Raw genomic sequence first — 21506 nt, forward strand, 5'->3', positions numbered from 1 at the left:
ACCTCAAAAAGTTCAAGGCAGTTGTGGGGAGAGAGTCGGGCAGGACAGAGACAAGACTGGGAGTTGGCCAAGGCACGTGGTGGGGACCAGATAGCAAGTGGCCCACCCAGGCAGGGCCACCATCCCTAGCCCTCCACTGCGTGTCCCCACTCCAGCGCTTTACTGCCTCAACCATGCTTTATTGTCTCCATCTGCTAGTGATTTTGTTGCTTTAACGTCCTAAGAAAACTAGGAAACTCACAATAATTTTTAAAGGGAGGATTTGCAAACATGGAATGCAGAAAGGGTTTGGAAGGCAGACACTCCCATGCAGAGGCCCGAAGTGGGCAGTAGGTATCACCAGCAGAAGGTGGATTCTGGTCAGCTCGTGTCTCCCTGATTCTAGGGCATTTCTCCTTCCTTCAGCTTCCAGCCAAGCAGGGCTTGGCCTGCAATGGGGACATCCTTTCATGCTAGAAACAAAGTGGCAGCAGGAAAGCCTGGGGGACGGTGTGTGCCCCGAGGAGCAAGGACCGAGGCTAGGACAGTCCTTGAGGGTGGTGCCAAAATGACCCTTCAACACAGAGCATCAGTCCAGCTCACACCAGGCTTTGACTGAGCAGTTGCTGTTAACCGTAGTGGTCAAGCCAAGGTCGGGACCCAGTGGATCTGGCTCTCAGGAAAGGGCCATTTGGGCTACATTCTTCCAAAATATGAGCCAGAAGTTGTGCAGAAGTCGCTTGATTCAGCCTGCAGATCCTGACCGTAGGCTTGGGGTCATCTGGGGCTCTGTGTGGCAGAGTGAGCAGGCCTTCAGCTCCAAGAAGGAGAATCTGAGCATCTTTCCTGCTCTCCTCACAATCCTTGTGTCCAGGGCGGTGGCTGAGCTGTGGTGGGTGGATGGATGGAGGAGGAGGTGGAGGAATGAACAGATGGATGGGGAGCTAATGGACTGGTGGATGGACTGGTGGATGGATGGATGGATGGACGGACGGACGGACGGACAAGGGGATGGGTGGGTGGGTGGATAGATGGATGGATGGAGGAAGAACCAGAAATGGAAGGTTTTTCCTGCCATCTGACCTTGGCAGCTCCTATGGAGAACAGGGGGCAGTGGAGCGAGTTGACCCTGGCGTGAAGTCAAGGGCTAGACTTACCCTCCCTCGGGCCAAACATGAGGGTGGCAAGCTACACAAAAATCCCTGCATCCCTCACTGCCCACCCCTGGCCTGCTTCTGCCACCTGTGCCTTCAAGACTGGTGCAAGGCTGTTTCTGTGGGGGTTTTTTGTTGGTTTTTTTTTTTTAGATTTTCCTTTTCTGGTTAACAGAATAGGAGTTGTCTAAAAATAGCACTGAATTTGCTTCTGAGGTATTCATTTTCAATTCCTTTCCTCTTTCCCTATTCTCCTCCACTGTGAGAATTCAGAGCTGAGATTGTCTTCGTCAGCTGTGATGCGCATGGCCACACACACACCCGTGGGGCTTGCACACTTGGAGACAGGTGTGGCACAGACATCTCTGGCTCACTCACACACGCACTCACGTTGACCTGCTCCAGTAGACCCGCATCACACACCTTGTCCCTCAGGGTCACTCACGCCAAGCACGTATCTACACACCACAAAGACCCTCCCTCATGCACATGCAAGCACAGACCTCACAGGCCCAACCTAAGGCCAGCATTTCCGCACTCCTTCCAACACAGGTGTGCCCCAGGCCCTGTGCACTCAGGCTGATATAGCCAATATAGTGCACTCACATGGCCCTGCACACTCACGCCCTGCACACACACCCCACACTCACCCTGTGCACACACATCATTCTACAAACCCGCACTCACCCTGCATGTAATCACCCTACACACTCACCCTGCACGTAATCACCCTGCACACTCACCCTGCACACAACACATCACGCTGCACACACACACTCACCCTCCACACACATTACCCTACAGATCCACACTCATCTTGCACATAACCAACTGTACACTCACACTCACCCTGAACAGCCACACATCATCCTGCACACACACCCTAAACACACACTTGCCCTACAAACACATCAATTTCCAGACACATACCCTACAAACCCACACTCACCCTGCACACAATCACCCTTCACATTCACATTCATCCCACACACTCACACAGTCTGCACACACACATCACCCTGTAAATCCACACTCACTTTACACACACACTCCCATATACACACACGTCCCCCTGCACAAACACCCATTCTGCACACACACCCTGCACTCTCACATTTACTCTGCATACCTACACTCACCCTGCATGCACACTCACCCTGCACACCTATGCTCACCCTGCACTCACACACACCCTGCACACACACACCCTGCACACCTACATTCACTATGCACATACACTCACCCTGCACACACACATCACCCTGCATACACTCACTCTGCACAAACACACACACACCCTGCACACACTGACATGCCCATCCACACACTCACCATCAGGCTCTCTCCTTACACACATGTTCAGAGGAAACTTTTTCTCCCAAGGGGAATGTCTAAGAATGGCTGACGCTCCCTGGAGGAGAACTAGGGAGGGACGTTTGTCCCTCTGCCCCTGCCTTCCAGGCTGGGTTCACCTGTTTCCTGGGCTCAGCACGAAGGAGAATGGCTCCAAACCACTGGGGTGTGGGGTCACACAGAAAGGTCCTCATTTGCAGCCAGGAGAGGAAATCAAATGACCTACCCCATGGGAAGAACTAGTTCAAGGCCATAGCAGAAGAGAAACCAGCCAGAGCCTCCTCAGAGGTGGTAGGGAGCCTGGTGGGCATGGCAGAGTCAGAGCTGAGCTCTATTTTAATAGCAGCACATGGGGACAGTCTGGTTTAGTAGCAGTTAGAAGAAGGAATGAGTTAGACCCTCACAGGATGTCACCATTTAACAAGTCCTTCCCCACTACTAGGAGCTATGCTAAGCTCTATCTTAGTGAATCTTTACAAAAGCTTGTGAGGTTCACTGTGGGGTTGTCTCTATCTTGGGGAGGAGGAAACCGAGGCATAGAAAGTTAAACAGCCCTGCCTAAGTCACATTGCCAGTAACGAGTAACTGGAAGGACCAGGCCTCAGTCACCCAAGATCTTCACACTGGACTTGTGTCCCTACACCAGTCATTGCTGCCAGGGACAACTCAAAGGAAAAGGTGACTTTAAAAATACATATTAGGAGTTGCTGAGGCTAAGCTCGGTGACTCAACCGGTAATCCCAGCAGTTTGGGAGGCCAAGGCGAGTAGATTGCCTGAGTCCACGTGTTTGAGACCAGCCCAGGCAACTTGGAGAGACCTCGTCTCTACAATAAAATAAAAAATAGCCGGGCAGGGTAGCACACGTCTGTAGTTCCAGCTACTCGGAAGGCTGAGGTGGAAGGATTGCCAGAGCCTAGCTGGTCGATACTGGAGTGGCCGTGAGCGTGCGTGCCACTGGACTCCAGCCTGGGCTCAAAAAAAAAAAAAAGAGAGAGAGAGTTGCTGGGCATGGTGGCTCTTGTCTGTAATCCCAGCATTTTGGGAGGCCAAGGCAGGAGGATTACTTAAACACAGGAGTTCAAGACCAGCCTGGGCAACATAATGAGACCCCGTCTCTACCAACAAATCAAAATATTAGCCAGGCATGGCAGCGACTCAGGAGGATGAGACAGAAAGATTGCCTGAGTCCAGAAGGTTGAGGCTGCAGTAAGCCATGATCATGCCACTGCACTCCAGCCTGGATAACAAAGTGGTACTCTGATTCAAAAACAAAAAATTAAAGAGCAAATAAATAAATAAAAATACATATGAAGGTGACATGTAAATTCAGCACATCTTAAAACAGAAGAGCTTGGCATCCAGGAGTTATTTTTAACACATAATTCACTTGTGACTGTACTGGCTATCATCCTTCAGTTAGGAATTGAAAAGCTGTTGGTTTGGGGTTTTTTGTTTGCTTGTTTTTTAAAAATCATTCCTTTGAAAGATAGATTTCTTCGTTGTTAAATTAACTCCAAAAAAATTTCATTCCTTCCTCTGCCAGCCTTTCTCCTGGGAAAGACTTTTTATTACGGCACCCCTAACTTAATCTTGAGTCATTGAAATGTAACAATATGGAGTCATTTAAATGCTAATAAGATGAAACTGAAATGCATAAATCCAGTATTGTCAGAATATTCTCCTGGATTTTGGACAGCCTGGCACAGCACAGCCTGAAGGGACCCCAGAGAGCACTAATCCAATCTTTTCACTTTCCACATGGGGAAACTGAGGCCCAGAGAGGAAAGGGACTTAGTCAAGGTCTCCCTGCTGGCTCTGGGAAAGCAGGGAGGAGCTTCTCAGAGGCTTTGGCCTCTATTGGCTGTGTGACCCCTAGTGTGTTGTTCAACCTCTCTGGTCCCAGGACTGGTTGCATGCTCTGTGCAGGCCTGTATGCCCATTGCTTAGGGCAGGGGTGTCCACATGTGTAGTGTGTAGAGCTGGCTGCAAATTAGCCTCGTCACAAACATGAAGGAGGCCACTTGCTAACACCTGTGGGTGAGGAACAGGGCACTCAGGGAAGCCAGTACTATAGAGTGTCAACTCTGGGCCAGAAGCTGGGTCTCACCGGGTCCTCGCAGCCCCCTGTAGGACAGAACAGGGTTGTCTCCACTTTACAGAGGAAACCCAGCAAGATGAGGTGACTTCTCCAGGGTCACACAGCTCATGTCATTCCTCAGCCATAGAGGGACAGGTCACATGTTTGAGGCCACAAGAGCATCCGAGTCTGGCAGGGCTGTGACCAAGGGGACAGCTGCCTGCCCCCACTTCAGCCCCACAGGGATGCCTAATTACAAAGAGGGGGAACTGGGGACTGGCAGGCAGGTGGTGCATCTCAAAGGAAAAACCCAAGACTACCAATGCTGCTGTCTTTCCTGGTCCTTGGAAAACCCTCAAGGTGGGCAGGGTAGCTCATTTTACAGCTATGGAAACAGGTCTGAGGACCTGTCTAAAGTCTGCCTCCCATAGATGGCAGACTCAAGAGTACCAAGCATTTATTGAGCACCTTCTGGATGCCAGGCACTGCACTAGATATAGAATAGACATGCTAGACTCTCAGGCTCCTATGGAAAGGAGACAGTTAAACAGGTCCAGGCAGTAAAGTGACGTTTGCCATGATCTCAGGGGACTTGGAAGTCAGGAGCATTTATGTGTCGAGGTGGCAGGGAAGGCCTCCAAGGAAAGGATACTGAAGCTGACAGGACAGCAGCTATGAGGGAGACAGAGGCCCCAGTCGTGGAAAGCGCTGTGGTCTGCAGGATTCAGGCATCTGCCAGGTTCTGTCCATCTGTCAGAAGATCGTTGGTATCATGTCACACTAGTGCTTCTGTGCTGGCAGACCTCACACTTTTCAAGCAAATCCCACAGTCAGAACAAGTATCAGAGGGAGCCTGTGACTTCGGATGAAAAGCTGAGATACCCGAACAGAATGGCTTTGTGTTTGCACCCATGAGAGGAAGAGGGAGAGCAAGCCACACAAGAAGAGGTGGGAAAGGAAGATCAATCGCCTTCAGGGCACAGCTCCAATTTTTAGCTGGTTCCAGAATTCTATTCCTGCATACTCACTCACACTGGCTCCTTCCTGCACCTTTTACTATGGTCCTCCCAGTCTTTTGTAACAGACAGTTGCATATTTGTTTCTTCCTGGTTCATCTTTTTGCTAAAGTCCTGCTTTTCCTGCAGGAAAAAAAATTCTACTTGGAACTGAGAGGAAAGGCCTTCCCTGTTGCCCTGGGCAAGGTCAGGTCTTTCTCAGCACCTGTGGCACCTGGAACTCCCAATGATGGCAAACTCATCAAGTTGTGGGAATCACTCATTTAATTGTCTCTTCCTCACTGTGAGCTCATGAAGGGTAGGGGTCATGTCTGGATTGTTCAGTACCTGGCACCGAATAGGTGCCCAAAACACAATCACTGAATGATGGTTGGATGGTAGATGTGTGGGTGGGTGGGTGGATGGGTGGATGAATGCATGGATGAACGGGCAGATGGGTGGGCAGGTGGACAGATGGATAGATGGGTGGGTGGCTGGGTGGATGAATGGGGTGGGTGAATGGGTGGATTCCATGGGCATATGAGTGGGTGGATGGATGGATGGATGGATGGGTTGATGGACGGATGGACAGATGAGTGGATGGATGGATGGATGAATGGATGGATGGATGGATGGATGGATAGATGGTTAAAGATCACTGTTCATCTTAACACAGCAGTCATTAAAATCGACATCAGCACATTAACTCATGCCTACTGTTGTGATCACAGATATAATTGCTACTAACGACTTTCATGGCTTGTACTTTCGGAGATGTAATTATCAGTGCCTGTAAGCCACACCGCAGGTAGCAGGGGACAGCTAGAAAACAGCACCTTGGGTTTAGAAAGTCCCTTGTGGTTTACAGAGCACTTTCATTCACATATGGTGCTTCGTTTAAGCATTGTAAGAATCTCATGAGGGAGATTCACCCAGGGAGCAGCAGAGCGTCCTGATCAGGAGTGTATCTTTGGACCCAGACAGACTGGGTTCAAATTCCAGCCGCAGCACTTACTAGCCCCATGAACTTGGGCAATTTACTCCACTTCTCGTAGCCCCAGTTTCCTCATAGAGGGATAACAAGACTACTTGCCCCTTGAAGTGGTTGTATGGATGGAGAATAATCATCACAGCAATGACTGAGTCCTTACCATGTGCTGGCTTAGCTCTAAGTATTTTACATGAAATAACTCATTTAAGTTCTCTAACACCTATGACATAGATCCTATTATTCCCCTCCCCTTTTTGTTAAGATCCTGAAATCAAAATTAATTTGCTTCCCATTCAACTGGGAATGAAGAAGTTAGGATTTGAACCCAGAGGTTGTGGTTTCCAGAGCCCCTACTTTTCACCCCCTGCCGCATACCTAAGACAGATATTCCCATAAAACAGTCGCAGTGCCTGGCACCTAATAAGTGCTCAGTAAATGCTCACTATGTGCCAGCCATGTGGTGTTATTATATGTCAGTGTCTCCAGTTTACAGACGCTGAAACGAAGATCACTAGGTGCCTAGCCCAGGATCAGAGTGGCTCTTCTGCTGCACCAGTAGGTTGGGCAGGCCTGGGGTCATCAGTGTTCACCTGGCTTGGCCTTCACCTAACCACGCTTGTTTATGTGAAAGGACACAGGCCTTGTGGGCTCCAGGTCAGTTCTGAGTGCCTTCAAGTCAGAAGGTCTATGTCTCCTCATCGGAACTCTTGTCCCTAAGAAAGCAAAGCCTGTTCTAGAAGGTTCCCAGTCAGATCACCTCTGCAGTCCTTGTTCCTCCAGCTAGGGGTCCACCTTCCCTGGACTTCTGAGACCGGTCTCTTCTCATGGCTCCAACCACTGACAAGCCTGAAGCCTCCACCCTGGCCTGAAGGGGCCCAACCTCATTCCCTTCCTCTTCCCCTGACAACAGTGCCCCCACACTCCTCACTCTGTCTTTGTCTTCTTGAACTTACGCAAGACACATTTACACCGGGCAAGCAACAGAAAGGGCACTGCTTAACACAGAAGTCCCTGCTCTGTCCCTGTGTGGGCCTGGTGCCCCATCCAGCCCTGTGCAAGGGACGCCCCCTTGCCCGGCTGGCCCTAGGCCGGGTAGGGAGTTATCTTCTAGCAGGGGGAGGGTAGCATCAACCCAATCCCAAATGCCAATACTCTGCTCAGAGAGGTTCAGCATCCTAGACCAGGCCCCCACCAGCCCTTTCTCACAGGGTAGTGGACCAAAGTCCAAGATCTAAGGTGAAAAAGCTCTTCCACTTCCTGACACTTCACCACTGTGTGACCTGGAGCAAATGACTTCACGCCTCTGGGCCTCATTCTCTTTATCTGAAAATGGGTATGTTAGTGTTCACCTCACAGGGTTGTAGAGGCTCAATGAGATATTGTGTATTTGTCTTTTATTCATTCATTTACACATTCAACAATTATTTATTAGACACCTACTAGAAGCCAGGCTCTTTTCTAACTGGAACAGTACGTAAAATGAGCTAGCCCCTGCCCCCCTGGAATTTACCTCGGATGGATGATACTATATACAGAACCCTTAGCTCAGGGCCTTATGCTTTTTTACTTATTTATTTCAATACCTTTGGGGGATGCAAATAGTTTTTGGTCTGGGCTTCAAGAGTGCCCACCACCCCCACCTGTGTACATTGTTCCCAACAGGTGATTATTATGTCCCTCCACCTCACCCTCCCTTTTGAGTCTACAGTGTCCGTTAGACCATTCTCGATGTCTTTCTTAATCAATGGTGGGGGAGGCCAGATGCAGTGGCTCTGGCTTATAATCCCAGCACTTTGGGAGGCCCAGGCAGGAGGATCGCCTGAGTCCAGGAGTTCAAGACCAGTCTTGGCAACATAGTGAGGCCTTGTCTCAAAGTAAGAACAAAAATAAATTAGCCAGATGTAGGGGTACATGCCTGTAGTCCCAGCTACTTGGAAAACTGAGGCAGGAGGATTGCCTCAGCCCAGGAGGTCAAGTCTGTAGTAAGCCATTATTGTGCCACTAGTACTCCAGTCTGGGTGACAGAGTGAGACCCTGCCTCAAAAAATAGAAAGGAAATGATGGAGGAGTCCTGTTGTTGTCTTATGCACAGAAGTCCTTGGCCCCCGCCTCACCTGCTCCTCCCAGGAATACATGGTTGGGGTCAGAATCCATGGGCTCTGTGGGCAGTACATGCTCCATTCACAGCCGAGGAGTATGGACCCTCTCAAGGTGCTGGAGCCAGGATCACCAAGCACATGGTGGCTTTGGTGTCTCATATCTCTCCTTGAGGCATCATGTCCATTTTCTACCTTGCTCCATAAGAGATCTGTTGGTCCCAAGGCAAAAACAATACTTTCCACCACATCCTGGGGTAAAAATGCTTCTTCTGCAAGGGGTAGCAGGCTTCCCCCTGTGGTTCCAGCACCCCCTGCTCCATGGCCAGGAAGCCCCATCCCCCAGGTAGAAACCCGCTGGATTCAAACATGAGTTCCCTGTAAATTGGGAGGTGAGAGTGGGGGCGCAGGGGAAAATGACGATCATTGTCCCCATTTTACAGATGAGAGAACCAAGCATCCAAAAAGTGAAGGGTCTTGCCCAGGCTGTGTTCTTAACGGTGCTCAGCACAGTCCTCCCACCAGCCTGGGCTCTTCAGAGCGAAAGGCGGGAGCACCCCCTAGGGGAGGGGGAAGGAGCCCTGGGCTGGGAGTCCAGAGACCAGCCCCCTCCGTGCTCCCCCCGCTCTCTCACTCTGTGTGGCTTTGGGTAAGTGCCTTTCCCTTTCTAGGGTTCAAGTCCCTCGGTGGGAGAGCAAAATTAACCCTAGAATGCCACCAGCTCTAAAATGTGTGAAAGACAGGAAGGGCCGTGAAGGAGGGAGACAGGGCAGGGGAGTTGGGCCGGGATGGTGGCCCAGCCCACCTTCCTCCCTTGGCCCCTCTCCCTTCACTGTCCTGGGCCCAGGATGACCAGCTGTCCACAGCTGCCGGGAGGGGCCGGTCCCCAAGCCAGGCCCAGCTGAGCTCAGCAGGGGCCCTTTGTCACCCAACGCTTGCCGGGGCCTCGGCCTCCGGTGTTGGGTGTCAGGGCGGATTGGATTCTCTCCTGGCAGTGCCACAGATGCTGCACTCCTGCAAGGGTGGCCAGGCGGGCAGGGAGAAGTCGGAGCTCCCTCTTCCTCTGGGTTCCTGAAAGGGACGCCGGTCGCTGTCCGTGGTGCTGGTCTATGGGGGCGCCCCAGGTGAGGGCTCTGTGGCGGGAGCTCGTGCTGGGAACCAAGCACTGGGCTCCATGAAATTCCGTGAATATGCATGAGCTGCCAGCTCTGGCCAGGCTTAGGGTTTTCCTTGGTGGGGTGGGGGCCGTGGGTGAGGGGCGGGCTCCCTTCGGTCCCCATGCCTGGGAAACCCGAGTGGGGATGGAGTGTGGGAAGAAGCGTGAGTGTCAGTGGGTGAAGGTGGCATGGATGGGGGGTACCATGTGAGGGGTCAGGGGCTGTGTCCTTGGGAGGGTGTCTGCGGTTGCGTGGGTACGGGGCCTGTCACAGGTCGAGGACAGTGAGAGGAGGAGGGAGACAGGGTGTGGGTTGAAGGGACTGTGAGGGAAGAGAGTGAGGATGTGAGCTGTGTGCCTAGAAATGTGATGGTGTGTGCCAATGTGTCGGGGTGCTCAGTGTCCATTAGAGGGGTGTGGAGAGGGGCCATGTATTGGGGTGTGTGTGTGCCTGTGGCAGTGGGCCAGGGCATAAAGGTATGCCCATGGGGGGTTGCGGGCACCTGAGCTATGTGAGCCAGAGGGTGTGTGCTGTGAATTCAGTGTGCTACATGGCACCGCGAACAGTTAGGGGCTGAAGGTGTGTTGCAGAGCTGGTCTCTAGAGTGGCATGGTGTGGAGTGCCCAGGCGGGCGCCTGTACCGTTTGGAATTGCAGTGTGTCCTGGGGTGTTGGGGGTGTTGCCTGAAACACCCGTGTTAAGCTGTGTGTGTAGTCAGTGTTGCCTGGGGTGCTGTGTGTGTGCACACCTGGGGCCTTCCTGAGCACCTTTCCCACGAGGCCTCCCCGTCACCACTCTGTGCTTGTCTCCACAGGAGCCAATGTCCCTGACCATGTAGATGCCAGCTCCGGAGAGCAGCATGGGCCCCGCTGAATGGAGACTCCTGGGTCTACAGCCCTGAGCCCCTCCGGCCCCTGGACCTCACCCCACACCCGGGAACACCCCTCAGAGCTCACCACCGCTGTCACCAGCCCGCCTCGACCGCCCCCACCCCCCGGGATCCGGAGCCGGCTGCCGGGAGCCACAGCCGTCCAGTGAGGCCCTGCCGAGGACAGTCACGGACAGCCGTCGCCCACAGTCTCTCGTCCAGTGCTGACCTCGGGGCCCACCCCGAGCAGGGACTGCAGCAGACATGGGTGACATGACCAACAGCGACTTTTACTCCAAAAACCAAAGAAATGAGCCGAGCCATGGGGGCGAGTTCGGGTGCACCATGGAGGAGCTCCGCTCTCTTATGGAGCTTCGGGGCACCGAGGCTGTGGTCAAGATCAAGGAGACATACGGCGACACCGAAGCCATCTGCCGTCGCCTCAAAACCTCGCCCGTGGAAGGTAGGTTGGGGGCTTGAGCCTGGGACCACCGTCCTAGCGGCCACCGACTGTATTGGCCCCTGGGCCATGCTCGTATATAACAGCAGGTGATGACGGGCACAGGCTGAAACGCCAGAATGGCCCTTCTAGTGCCTTCCAGCTGAGCACCCGCCTTTGTGGAAGACCAGGGAGTGGGGCTGCATCACAGCTTGGAGTCTGACCAAGCCACCTGCAGAGAGAACAGCAGAAAGAGAGCCCATGAGGCTGTGCTAGAGACAAGGCACCCATCGGCCCAAGGGGCAACTCACCACCACCCAGGAGGGAGGGTTCACCCTAGGAATCTGGGAGCTGTCTGGGCTCTGCGGCGGGGGCAGTAGGGACACCAGGGGAGACAGGCACCAGTGTGGGATCACACCTGGCCCAGGATGGGCTCCTGCTCCCCCTACTTAGCCCAAAGTGGTTGGATTCGGGGTTCGAGCCACCCAGGCACTGTCCTCCCCGCCTCTGTGGCCAATCCCAGCTGCCATTCCCTGCTACCAGGTCAGCGTCATGTGTGTCCCTCCCAAATCCAGACTCTGGCTGAGGATTGCTGAGGCTCTGGGGGTGGTCAGAGCTCTGAGGGTCACCTGCGCTCTGGGGTGCCGTAGGGTGCTGGGCAGACAAGGCAGTGGGAAGACAGGCTGTGACGGGAAGGGTGATAGATTCCCTTCCGTGTCCTGCCCTGGGTATGGGAGTGGGCTTTCCTACAACCGCCAAGATGAGCAAACCCTGGAATCTTGAGAGAGGGTTTCAGTTCCAGGGGCTTTTCTGAAGGGGACAGAGGCTGGGTCATCTGCAGCGTAGCTGAGAGGAGGGAAGCCCACCAGCTTGGGCATGGAGCCTGGAGTTTGAGTTGCGGCTGCAAGTGTCCTCGTCCCCCCTTGCCGCAGGGAAGAGTTCCCTACATGGCCCAAGAGGCTCTGCCCGGACGCTCTCTCAACCCTGCAGCTCTGAGCAGAGGCTGCCCGAGCCTCAGTTTCTTTCCCTGGAATATAGGACAGTACCTACCTGACGGTGCCTAGCGCAAGGCTGGGCATACAGCAGGTGTTCCATAAGCAGCAGCCGTGATTATACTAAGGAAAAACAGATGCTGGTTGCTTCCCTGGGTGTAGACACACTTGGGAGCCAGGTGGCCTCTGGCTTGTTATCCCCACATGACACAGGGGACATCTGCCTGCCCCGTTCCGTCCTTGTGCCCTGGCGCTGCTAGACTCCAGCCCTGAGCACGTTTCCACCAGAGGCTGCCAGGGCCCACCGGAAAATTAAGGGTCACATGTGCTGCTCCCCACTGTGTCTGGCACCCCGGGGTGTGCGCGTCCCTCTCAGCCCGCTCTCCTGTGTCAAGAGGAAAGGCTCCAACTGGTTCCTCTTCCCACACTGGTTTTTTGCCTACGGTCTGGGCCCAGGCAGAAGTGTCAAAACACCTTCTCTCCGTGCTGTTGGCTTTGTTTGGACAGGGAGGGTGGGACCAGAGGGAGCAGCCTTGCTCACCGTGTGACTCCAACTGGGAGCTGTGGCTCTAGGGTGGGCACAGGCCCTGCCTAGGGACTTTAGGGTCCCAGCCTCATGTGGTCACCCATTCCTGGCAGACGGGTCCATGCTTCCCTCCACTGTCAGGTTGGCACATCAGGTTTGCTAGGAAGCAGGACTGCCCGAGTGGCCTATGCCTTTTGACTGAGGACAAGGAGAGTCCCTTGAGAATTCTTCAATGTCTCTGGGCCCTGACCCTGGGGAGAACCTGATGGAAGCTGTGGTCCCCCTCCCCAAGAAAAGCAGCCTGCCACATGCAACAGAAGTGGCTCCCATTGTCAGTGGGTTTCCAGGCCCCTGGAAGCTGGGCCGGGGAGCCCAGGTCAAAAAAGCCACCCTCACTCCCACCAGAAAACTTCAGCACAGCCAGCATCTGCAGGGCCACTGCCAGTGGTCCCTGGGTCACCCCTCTGTACTACCCAGGGCATGTGTGCCTACCTGAGGGCGGGAGACTTGTCTGCTCTCTCTGTACATCCTAGTCCAGTCTGGTGCCTGGCACAGAGGGGGTCCAGGAAAACCCTGAGATGTGATCACTGAGTCCCCAGCCCACAGAGAGCAGCTCTTGGGCAGCTGAGCAGCCCAGACAGTGGTTATTCAAGACCAAGTTCAGTAAGGGCCCCAAGACTCACCGAAGTGGTGGAGTAGGTGGGCAGTGAAGGTCAGGGATGGCTTCCTGGAGGAGGAGGCCTTTGGACTTGGGTATGGAAGAAGGAAAAGGAAGCATGTGGCATGGCCTAGAGCAGTGCCTTTTAGTGGAAAAGTATGAAAAGTAAAGGACTCTGTTTTTTTCACCTGTAAAATGGAAATAAGGATCACAGTTCTGACCCTTGCTCCGCCGCCTCTGGGCCTTTCGTCTGGCCTCTCTGGGTTTTGGTTTCCTAGCTTTTCAGAGGACCAAGGGAGATCCTTGATGAAAAGATCTCTGAGGGGAGAAAAGCCCATCTTGGGACTCCCTGGAGCTCTTGCCTCAGTGGATCCTGGCAGGACCTCCCAGGTGCTGGAAGAGGCAGGGCTAGAAGAGATCTGAGGAGGGGCAGAGGAGCGTAATGCTGCAGATCAGACTTGATGACCTGGGTTCAAATCCCAGCTCTGCCACTTATGGGCTGTGGGACTCTGGACAAGGGACTCAACCTCTGTGCCTCTGTTTCCCTATCTGGAGATGGGGGGTAATAACGGTGACTACTTCATAGGGCTATGGTGAGGACAACATGAAGCTCCTGACCGTGAGTAGTTCTGTGTTAGGATTCAACCCCAGGGACTAAACCCCTCCGTCTCCCCATCAATACAATGGGTTGGGAGTACTGAATAAGGCCGGGCCAAGCGTCCAGCATCAGAGTGCTCAATAAATGTCAGCTCTTGCTGTTGTGTTTCAGTATGAGTGTCATTACTCAGGAAGAATTAGTCGCCTTCTCCAGAAAGGGGGCGCGTGACTCTTCCGGGTCCTTGGCCAGGGTCCACATGCCGGGAGCCCTTTCTGTGGTCGGTTATGCACCCTTGTTCCACGCATCCCTGGAAGCAGGTGTTGTTGGCCCATTTTACAGATGGGGGTATGAGGGCTCGAGGTCACGGTGCATGTCAGAGCAGGCTAAGCCCCAGGCCAGGCATGCCGCCTAGGGACAGTCCTCTGAAGTGTCCACTGCTGGACAAGGCCTAAGTCAGGTGGGGCCACCAGGACACTGTCTTCGGCTCTCTTGTGCTTAGCATTTGTCCTTCCCTCTCGGCCCCCAGCTCCAGTCCCCAGTTTCCAGTGTAAGGGCTGCACGGTCTGGGCTGTACCGGCTCCAGAGAGGGCTCAGGCCAGCCATTCTGGACACCCCTGCCCCAATCTGCTGACGTGAGCAGGAACTGGCCTGAGTCACGCAGCAGGAAGCGCTCCGTGCCATACATAAATTAGCCTCCCCGTGCATGTCCAGCTAATTTTAGGCAAAAAGATCCCTGCAAGTGATAAATGGGGCTTGAGGCCACAAGGGCTCAACTCCCACCCGGGGCTCCGCCTGCCACCAGCACAGGGTATGGGCTCAGCTCCCCCCAGCCAGCAGTGCGACCCCTGTTGGGTAAACCTTCTGTGAGGCCATCCCCGCCATCTGGGCTCCCTCCCGCTCCCCTTCCATTGTTGGTTCTGTTCTGCTCCGATGAATGCCCTTCCCTTCTCGCCTCCAATGCTCCCTTTCCTTCTGCACCCTTCCAGCCTAGGGCAGGAGTCCCAGAGACCTGGGTTCAAACCCTGGATGGCCCTTTTGGCAGACACTGGGAGAGTTCACCGTAAGCCCTCTGAGCCTCAGTTGACCTATCTGTGCGACAAGTGGAATACCAGGACCTACCTCATGGGGTGAGGTTCAAGTCAGATAAGCCACAGCACAAAGCAGCCCCTAGACACTTGCCAGGTGATCTTCATTACCGTGGTGGTTGCAATACCCAAGCGTTTCTTTTCTTTTTTTTTTTTTAATTTCTTTTGAGTCAGGGTCTCACCCTGTCCTGAAGTGCAGCAGCATGGTCATGGCTCACCACAGCCTCGACCTGCTGGGCTCAGGCAATCCTTCCGCCTCAACCTTTCAAGTAGCTGGGACGACAGGCAGACGCCGCCATGTCCAGCTAATTTTTTGATTTTTTTTGTGGAGATGAGGTCTCGTTGTGTTGCCTAGGCTAATCTCAAACTCCTGGGCTCAAGCAACCCTCCTCTCCTGGCCTCCCAAAGTGCTGGAATTACAGGCGCGAGCTACTGCACCCGGCTGACAAGCGTTTCTTTTAAAAAACAGCATGTGTGGCCCCAGCCCCATGAAAAAATTAGGCGATCAGATAAGATGGCCATGGTGCCTGTGAAGAGTGACCATGCCACCAGAGGAGGCGGAAAGATGGGTTCCGGTGTCGGGTGATTCGGGGGCCTGGAGGCAGGAGCTCTGTGTCATGTTCCACCGTGTCCCAGCCCTTGGTGCAGTGCCTGCGGGCTCAAGAAATATCCTTGGAAAGAAGGAGTGGAGGGAGAACGAGGGGCAGGGACACCCTGATGCTCCTCCCTGCGTGGGACAGAGGGCTGCAGACGGACACAGGACACCCGGTGTCACCCGGGGGGCAGCTGGCTCCAGTTCCCCGAGCCCAGCGTGGCACTGCCCTGAATCTCAGCAGGTGCTGCCCTCGGCCCTGCGTCCCCACACCCACACCCGGCTGTCAGAAAGGGTGACGTGGACAGATCTCTGCCGGGTGTTTGCCACGTAGCGCGTTTTTTGGCGGGGGGCGGGGGGAGATGGGGGACAAAGATGGGGCAGCAGCAGGGGCGGGGCAGGAACCGGATACCACGGGGTGTCGTGAAACGGAACCTCCAGTTAATTTTCCATGAACCCCACAGCCTGCCTGACGGGAGGAGAGAGCAGAGCTGAGGGTGGGCAGGGGAGCAGACCACGAGGGTGGCAGGCGCTTCGTGTGCACGTAAACATGCGTGGGGCAGACTGGGCAGGGCTACGCGTCCATGCAGCCACTGCTGCTGGACCCCAGGAGGGCATGGAGGCTGTGACAGAGCCCTCTGTGTGTCAATGCCACGCTCCAGTTCGCCCATGCTCCGTCTCCCCGGGACAGGGCCCTGAGGGGTCACTGGGGAGACCATGGCAGCCGAGACTCAGTGGTGTCCTGGCAGGGTGAAGCCGGGATGCAGACACAGCATCCACATGGGGATTCGCTGATGGGCCAGAGATGGGCAAGAACGCCCCACAACCCCACCCAGGTCTTCATATGAAGTGGCCCAGGACACTCAGGCACAAGGCCTGGAGAGCCAAACTCCTGACAGTATTTAGGAGCCTGAGGAAATGTGGCCGGAAATAAATGCAGGGTGGAGGGGAGGCATGAAGACTGGGAGGCGGCCCCACCTGTCACTGCGTGTCCCTTGTCTGACTTCAGGCAAGAGCCTTAGACTCCTGTGACCTCAGTGTTCTTATCTGTGAAATGGGAATTGTGCTACTTTCACTCACTACCATCTGGAGACCGTGCTCTGAAACATCTCTGCAAAAGCATCTACTTTCAGTGTGTACAGAGTAATTTTGACCACGAGCGCTCCATCTGATAGAAACCTATTTCAGACTACCTTATGCAAAAAAAAAAAAAAAATTTCCAGGGTGGGTCTCGCATCAGGCATGGCTGGATCCAGGGCCTCAAGTTGCTGTCAGAAGGACTTTGTTCTTCCCTCTCCTGCTCTTTCACCTCTGCTGTGCTCAGTGTTGCTTCATTTTCCGGGAGGTCTCACCACACAGGAGCCCTCCCGGCTGCAGGCTAACACCCTCCTATCCCAGCCACCCCAGCAGCCAAAGGCACCTCTCTCCTCATGGTCCCTCCTTTAAATCCCAGAGTAGACACTCACTGGGCTAGCTGGAGTCACATGGCCACTCCTGAGCCAATCCCTGTGGCGGAAGGATGGGCTAGGCTGAGAGGTCAGACCCAGTCACGTGATCATCCCAGATGGGCGGGTCAGTCTACCCAGACCTCTGGGCAGTGGGGACAGGGAAGGGGACTGGAGGAGCCGCCCGCAGCTACCATGGGCTTGCTGCTGGGAGGCCCCCACCGCGTGCGGGGGGTGGAGGAGCAAACGTCCTCCCCGCTCTTGAGAGCGTGGCCTGGGAAGAGAGGAAAGATCAAGTCGAGGAGAGGACCATGGAGCTGAGACAGGATTCAGGAATAACTTTCGCAACTATATAACACGACCTAGTTCTCACCCGCCAAACCAACGCACCATCAATCATTACAGCAGGGAACAGGCCTAAGCAGGGGCTGTGCTGGCCAAGTGGGTCTATGGCTAGTGTCACAGTGTTGAAGAGGCTAACCTGGTGTCATAGTCCAAATCCTGGCCTCATTTTTTTGAGAGGCGTCTCCCTCTATTACCCAAGCTGAGGTGCAGTGGCACAATCCTACAGTTCACGGCAGCTTCGAACTCCTGGGCTCAAGCGATCCTCCCGCCTCAGCCTCCTGAGTAGCTAGAACTACAGGTACGGGCCACCATGCCAGGCTAATTTTTTTTTTTTTTTTCGTAGAAGTGGGAATTTCACTATGTTATCCAGGCTGGTCTCGAACTCCTGGCCTAAAGCAAACCTCCAGCCTTGGCATCCCAAAGCTCTAGGATTATGGGTGTGAGTCACCATACCCAGCCCCGGCTTCACCTCTTATCCTGCTGTGGGGCCTGGACCAGTTATCTAGCCTCTCTGTGCCTCAGTCTGCTCACCTGTACCATGGAATAGAGTTGCTGTGAGGTTTAAGGGACTATGTGTGAAGCAGTTTGTGCCTGGCGCATGGTGGGTGTTGTATCAGCGCTGGCCATTATTATTCTCTGCCGGGAACTCTCTGTGTGACTTTAAGGGGCACACTGGGCTCTAATTAGTGGAGAAGAGAACGGCAGCTTGTCTGGGCAGATCAATGGGCTTGAGCAACCCATGCGAGTCTATGGGTTTAGAAAAATGTCAGCCCCATATTTGATTTGCAGCGCTGACACACCTCCCCTCCACCTCCACCATCGTGGGAAAAAAATATCCTTCAAAAGCACAGTTGGATGCAGGGCTCTGATGACTCACGTGTGGTTGCGTTCCAGAACGCCACCCGCACAGCTTCTGAATCATCAACAGAATAAACCCACATGCCGGTCGCTGCGTGTGTCCATCATCCCAGGTCTGTGGGCAGGGTCTCTGCTGGGCACCCCGTCTGCAGGCGAGGGGACACAGGACAGGGAGAGAAAGGACACCCACTGAAGGGCGTCCTGGTGCCCCCAGCAGCACTAGGGGATTCCCATCCCAGGAGCGCTGCTGCTACTGGACCTGGCAGGGGCTCGGTGCAGCCAGCGCTGGAGAGGCGGTGGAGGAGGTGGGCTGTGAGGACGTGTATGGGGGCGAGTGCTAGGCAGGCCCCCCATGCAAAAGCCTGGGTCCCCAAGCTGCTGGGGTCCCCGGTGGCTGTTGTTTACTTTGCAAACTGAGCCCAGGCCCTTCCCTCACATTGTCCCCCGGGACCCTCACAGCACCCCCTGAGCTGGAAACAAGGGCTTGGAGAGGAGGGTCCCGCTTCTCACTCTGAAGACATCACTGTTTTGCAGAATGAATTGGCACTGCGTCCTAAGTGCCCACTCTATGCTCAGTAAAGGGGAGGCAGAGGGCACTGTTGACTTTGAGTCCCAGCTCCACCATCTAGGCCCTTGAGCAAGTCTTCCCCTCTCTCTGAGCCTCAGTTTCCCCATCTGTTAAAGGTATGCTCATAATGCCAACCTTAGAACTGACGGATATGGGTTTCAGTGACTGCCCCTCTTGCTGACCCCTGCTTCTGCCACGCCAGGCGGTGATGGAGGGGGGCATGCGTTTACTCATCAAACAAACAAGCATTGTGCACCTCCTGTATGCAGGTCTGGGCCACATGTCCTTTTCTGAGAAGAGACCAGGGTCTCTTCCCTGTGCTCCCTTGGGAGCACATCTGTGCGACGTGGCTACACATGGGGCAGCTGGGGAGGTGGGGGCAGGGGTGGCCTTCCAGGACACCTCCTCTTGGTTCAAGGGGGCAGGGGAAGTCAGACAGGAAACAACTCCAGAGGCACAGAGGTAGGCAGTGGCCAGTAGGAAAGATGGCAGTCAGAGCCAAGGAGCCAGGGCCTCAGTCCCGCCAGAGGGGAGGAGGGAGAACCCGCTTTCCCATCCCCAGTACTCCGTAAAGATTTCCTAGAAGAGGCGAGTGCAGAGGTGGCTTATAAACTGCCCCTGCCCTTAAGGCTCTCCCAGCCTAACTGTGACACTGGTTGCTACCAACGATCCTAGTGACAAGCTGTGATACCCACTCTAGTTTTGATACTAGAGTCTAGTAAACACATGCAAGGAACAGAGGGGCTCAAAAAACACTGGTATTATCTTTGGGAGGGTGGGCCCCTTGGAGTACAGGCCTCCCCCGCTAGGTAAGTGTTCTAGGAACCCACTGGGATCAGTGGACCAGCTGGCATTGTTGTGAGAGGCTGTGTCCGGCTTCAGTCGGTTTTTTTGGAGATTCTTTCAGCACATTTGCTCATTTCCTGATGAGTGATTTATGAGCGCACCTGCCCACACAGCACTGAGTGCTCAGCAGTTTTTGACCCAAGACAGCTTGACCTCCGTACCCCACCCTCTCTATTCACCCAATCTCGCCCCAAGCCGCTTTTTGTTGTTGTTTCCTTGGATGAAAAAGTCCTCAGAGGCAAACCTTCCGTAGATGTGGAAGAGGTGAAACAAAAAATGACAGAAGCACTCAAAGGCATCAAAACGGTTCAAAACCGTTTTGAGCAGTAGAAAAACCATCTTGACAGGGGTATTGCATCAGACGGAGAGTACTTTGAAGGTGACTGAAGTTTAAACATGTTAGAGTAAATACACAATTTTTAATAAATAAGTTCTGGGGTTTTGGGGTCACCCTCGTTTTGAGCACTGACCACATGCCAGACTTCCTGCCAAGGCTTTGTGACATTATATCAAATAATCCTCGCATCACCCCCGTGAGACAGGAGCTGTTATTACCCCAGCTTACAGACGAGGAGATCGAGGCTCCAAGCCCTACCGCCAGCAAGTGGCCCAGCTAGGCCTGGTGCCCACACCCTCTGGCTCCTGGATGTGCACACGTAACCTCCTCCATCTGCTGTCTGCTACTGACAGGAACAGCCACAGGAAGAGCGGAGGTTCTAGAGGGGGAAGGTGGAGTGATGCCTGCCTGATGTGGGAAGAGCGGGAGAAGCTCCCTCTGGGCTGGGCCCCGAAGGACAGGGAGAAGTCGAAGGCAGGACTGGGAGGAAAGCACCCTGTTCGTGGGAGGACCGGTTGAGCAAAGGTCCTGGTGTGGGACCAGGACGTGCAGGGGAGAAGCGAGGCATTCATTGCACCCGGAGCCTAGGATCTATATCTCACGTGTCAGAGGACTCTGGCCCATGGACCACAGACTGGTTTTAGTCGGTTTGGGAACCTGTATGTGTATGTGTGTGCAGACTGGTGCTTTGGGTCCACCAGTGTCCACGTGGGTTTGGGTCCACCAGTGTCCATGTCCCTGTGGGTGTGCAGTGGGCCTTCAGCTCCGTAGGGGTGAGGCCCTGCATGCAAACTTCTCTAGGTGTGAGGATAGCCAATGAACTCGCTGGGGGTGCGGGGAAACGGAGGACTGGGGAAATGGTTCTCACACTGGGTTCGCCGTCCCCTGAGGGTTCCGCAGAGGTGTGCCAGGGGATAAGGGGCTGCTGAATGGGTAGGACTCTGGGCTCCTCACCCACCCTTAGCCAGAGACACTCCTTTTCCGTCTGTTTCACGTGGTGAAGCATTCGGTGAGCTTTTTTTGGGGGGGTGCTTTTTTTTTTAACAAAGATTTTGAAAAAAAGAAAAGAAAAAAATTTGTTTGAAAACCTCTCATCCTAGAGAAAAGTGCCAGAGTATCTAAAAGCCTGGGTTGCAGCACAAGTCCTGCAAGTTCTCACACCTCAGTTGTGAAATAGAAATGGAGCAGATAATGCCCAGCTCCCAGGACCCACCCTGGCTATGGATTAAATGAGAGACACTCAGCCTGTAATCCCGCACCTTGGGAGGCTGAGGTGAGTGGATTGCCTGAGCCTGTGGGTTTGAGACCCGCCTGGGCAACTTGGCGAGATCTCATCTCTACAATAAATAAAAAATCAGCTGGGCATGGTAGCGCACACCTGTAGTTCCAGCTACTTGGAAGACTGAGGCAGAAGGATTGCCGGAGCCCAGAAGGCAAGGCTGCGGTGGCTGGGAGCGGTGACTGCACTCCAGTCTGGGCAACAGAGTGAGACTTCAACTCAAAAAAAAAAAAAAAAAAAACGGGTTCGGTGGCTCAGCCTGTAATC

The 21506-nt window shown here is 54.2% G+C and overlaps 1 protein-coding gene across 5 annotated transcripts in view; it reads left to right on the plus strand.

The window, feature by feature from the left end:
• The window catches only part of ATP2B2 (ATPase plasma membrane Ca2+ transporting 2), a 219228-nt gene that overhangs the window by 75444 nt on the left and 122278 nt on the right, over window positions 1–21506 (plus strand). For all 5 annotated transcript variants that reach the window (XM_008059645.2, XM_008059644.2, XM_008059642.2 and 2 more), the window contains exon 2: window positions 10618–11134. In XM_008059645.2, the coding sequence (XP_008057836.1) occupies window positions 10936–11134 (199 nt within the window). In that variant the 5' untranslated portion in view covers window positions 10618–10935. The remainder of the gene's footprint in view (window positions 1–10617; window positions 11135–21506) is intronic.

Source organism: Carlito syrichta, unplaced genomic scaffold (genome assembly GCF_000164805.1).
Source record: "Carlito syrichta isolate Samal-C Ts95f unplaced genomic scaffold, Tarsius_syrichta-2.0.1 Scaffold304318, whole genome shotgun sequence".
Classification (NCBI taxonomy): Eukaryota; Metazoa; Chordata; class Mammalia; order Primates; family Tarsiidae; genus Carlito; species Carlito syrichta.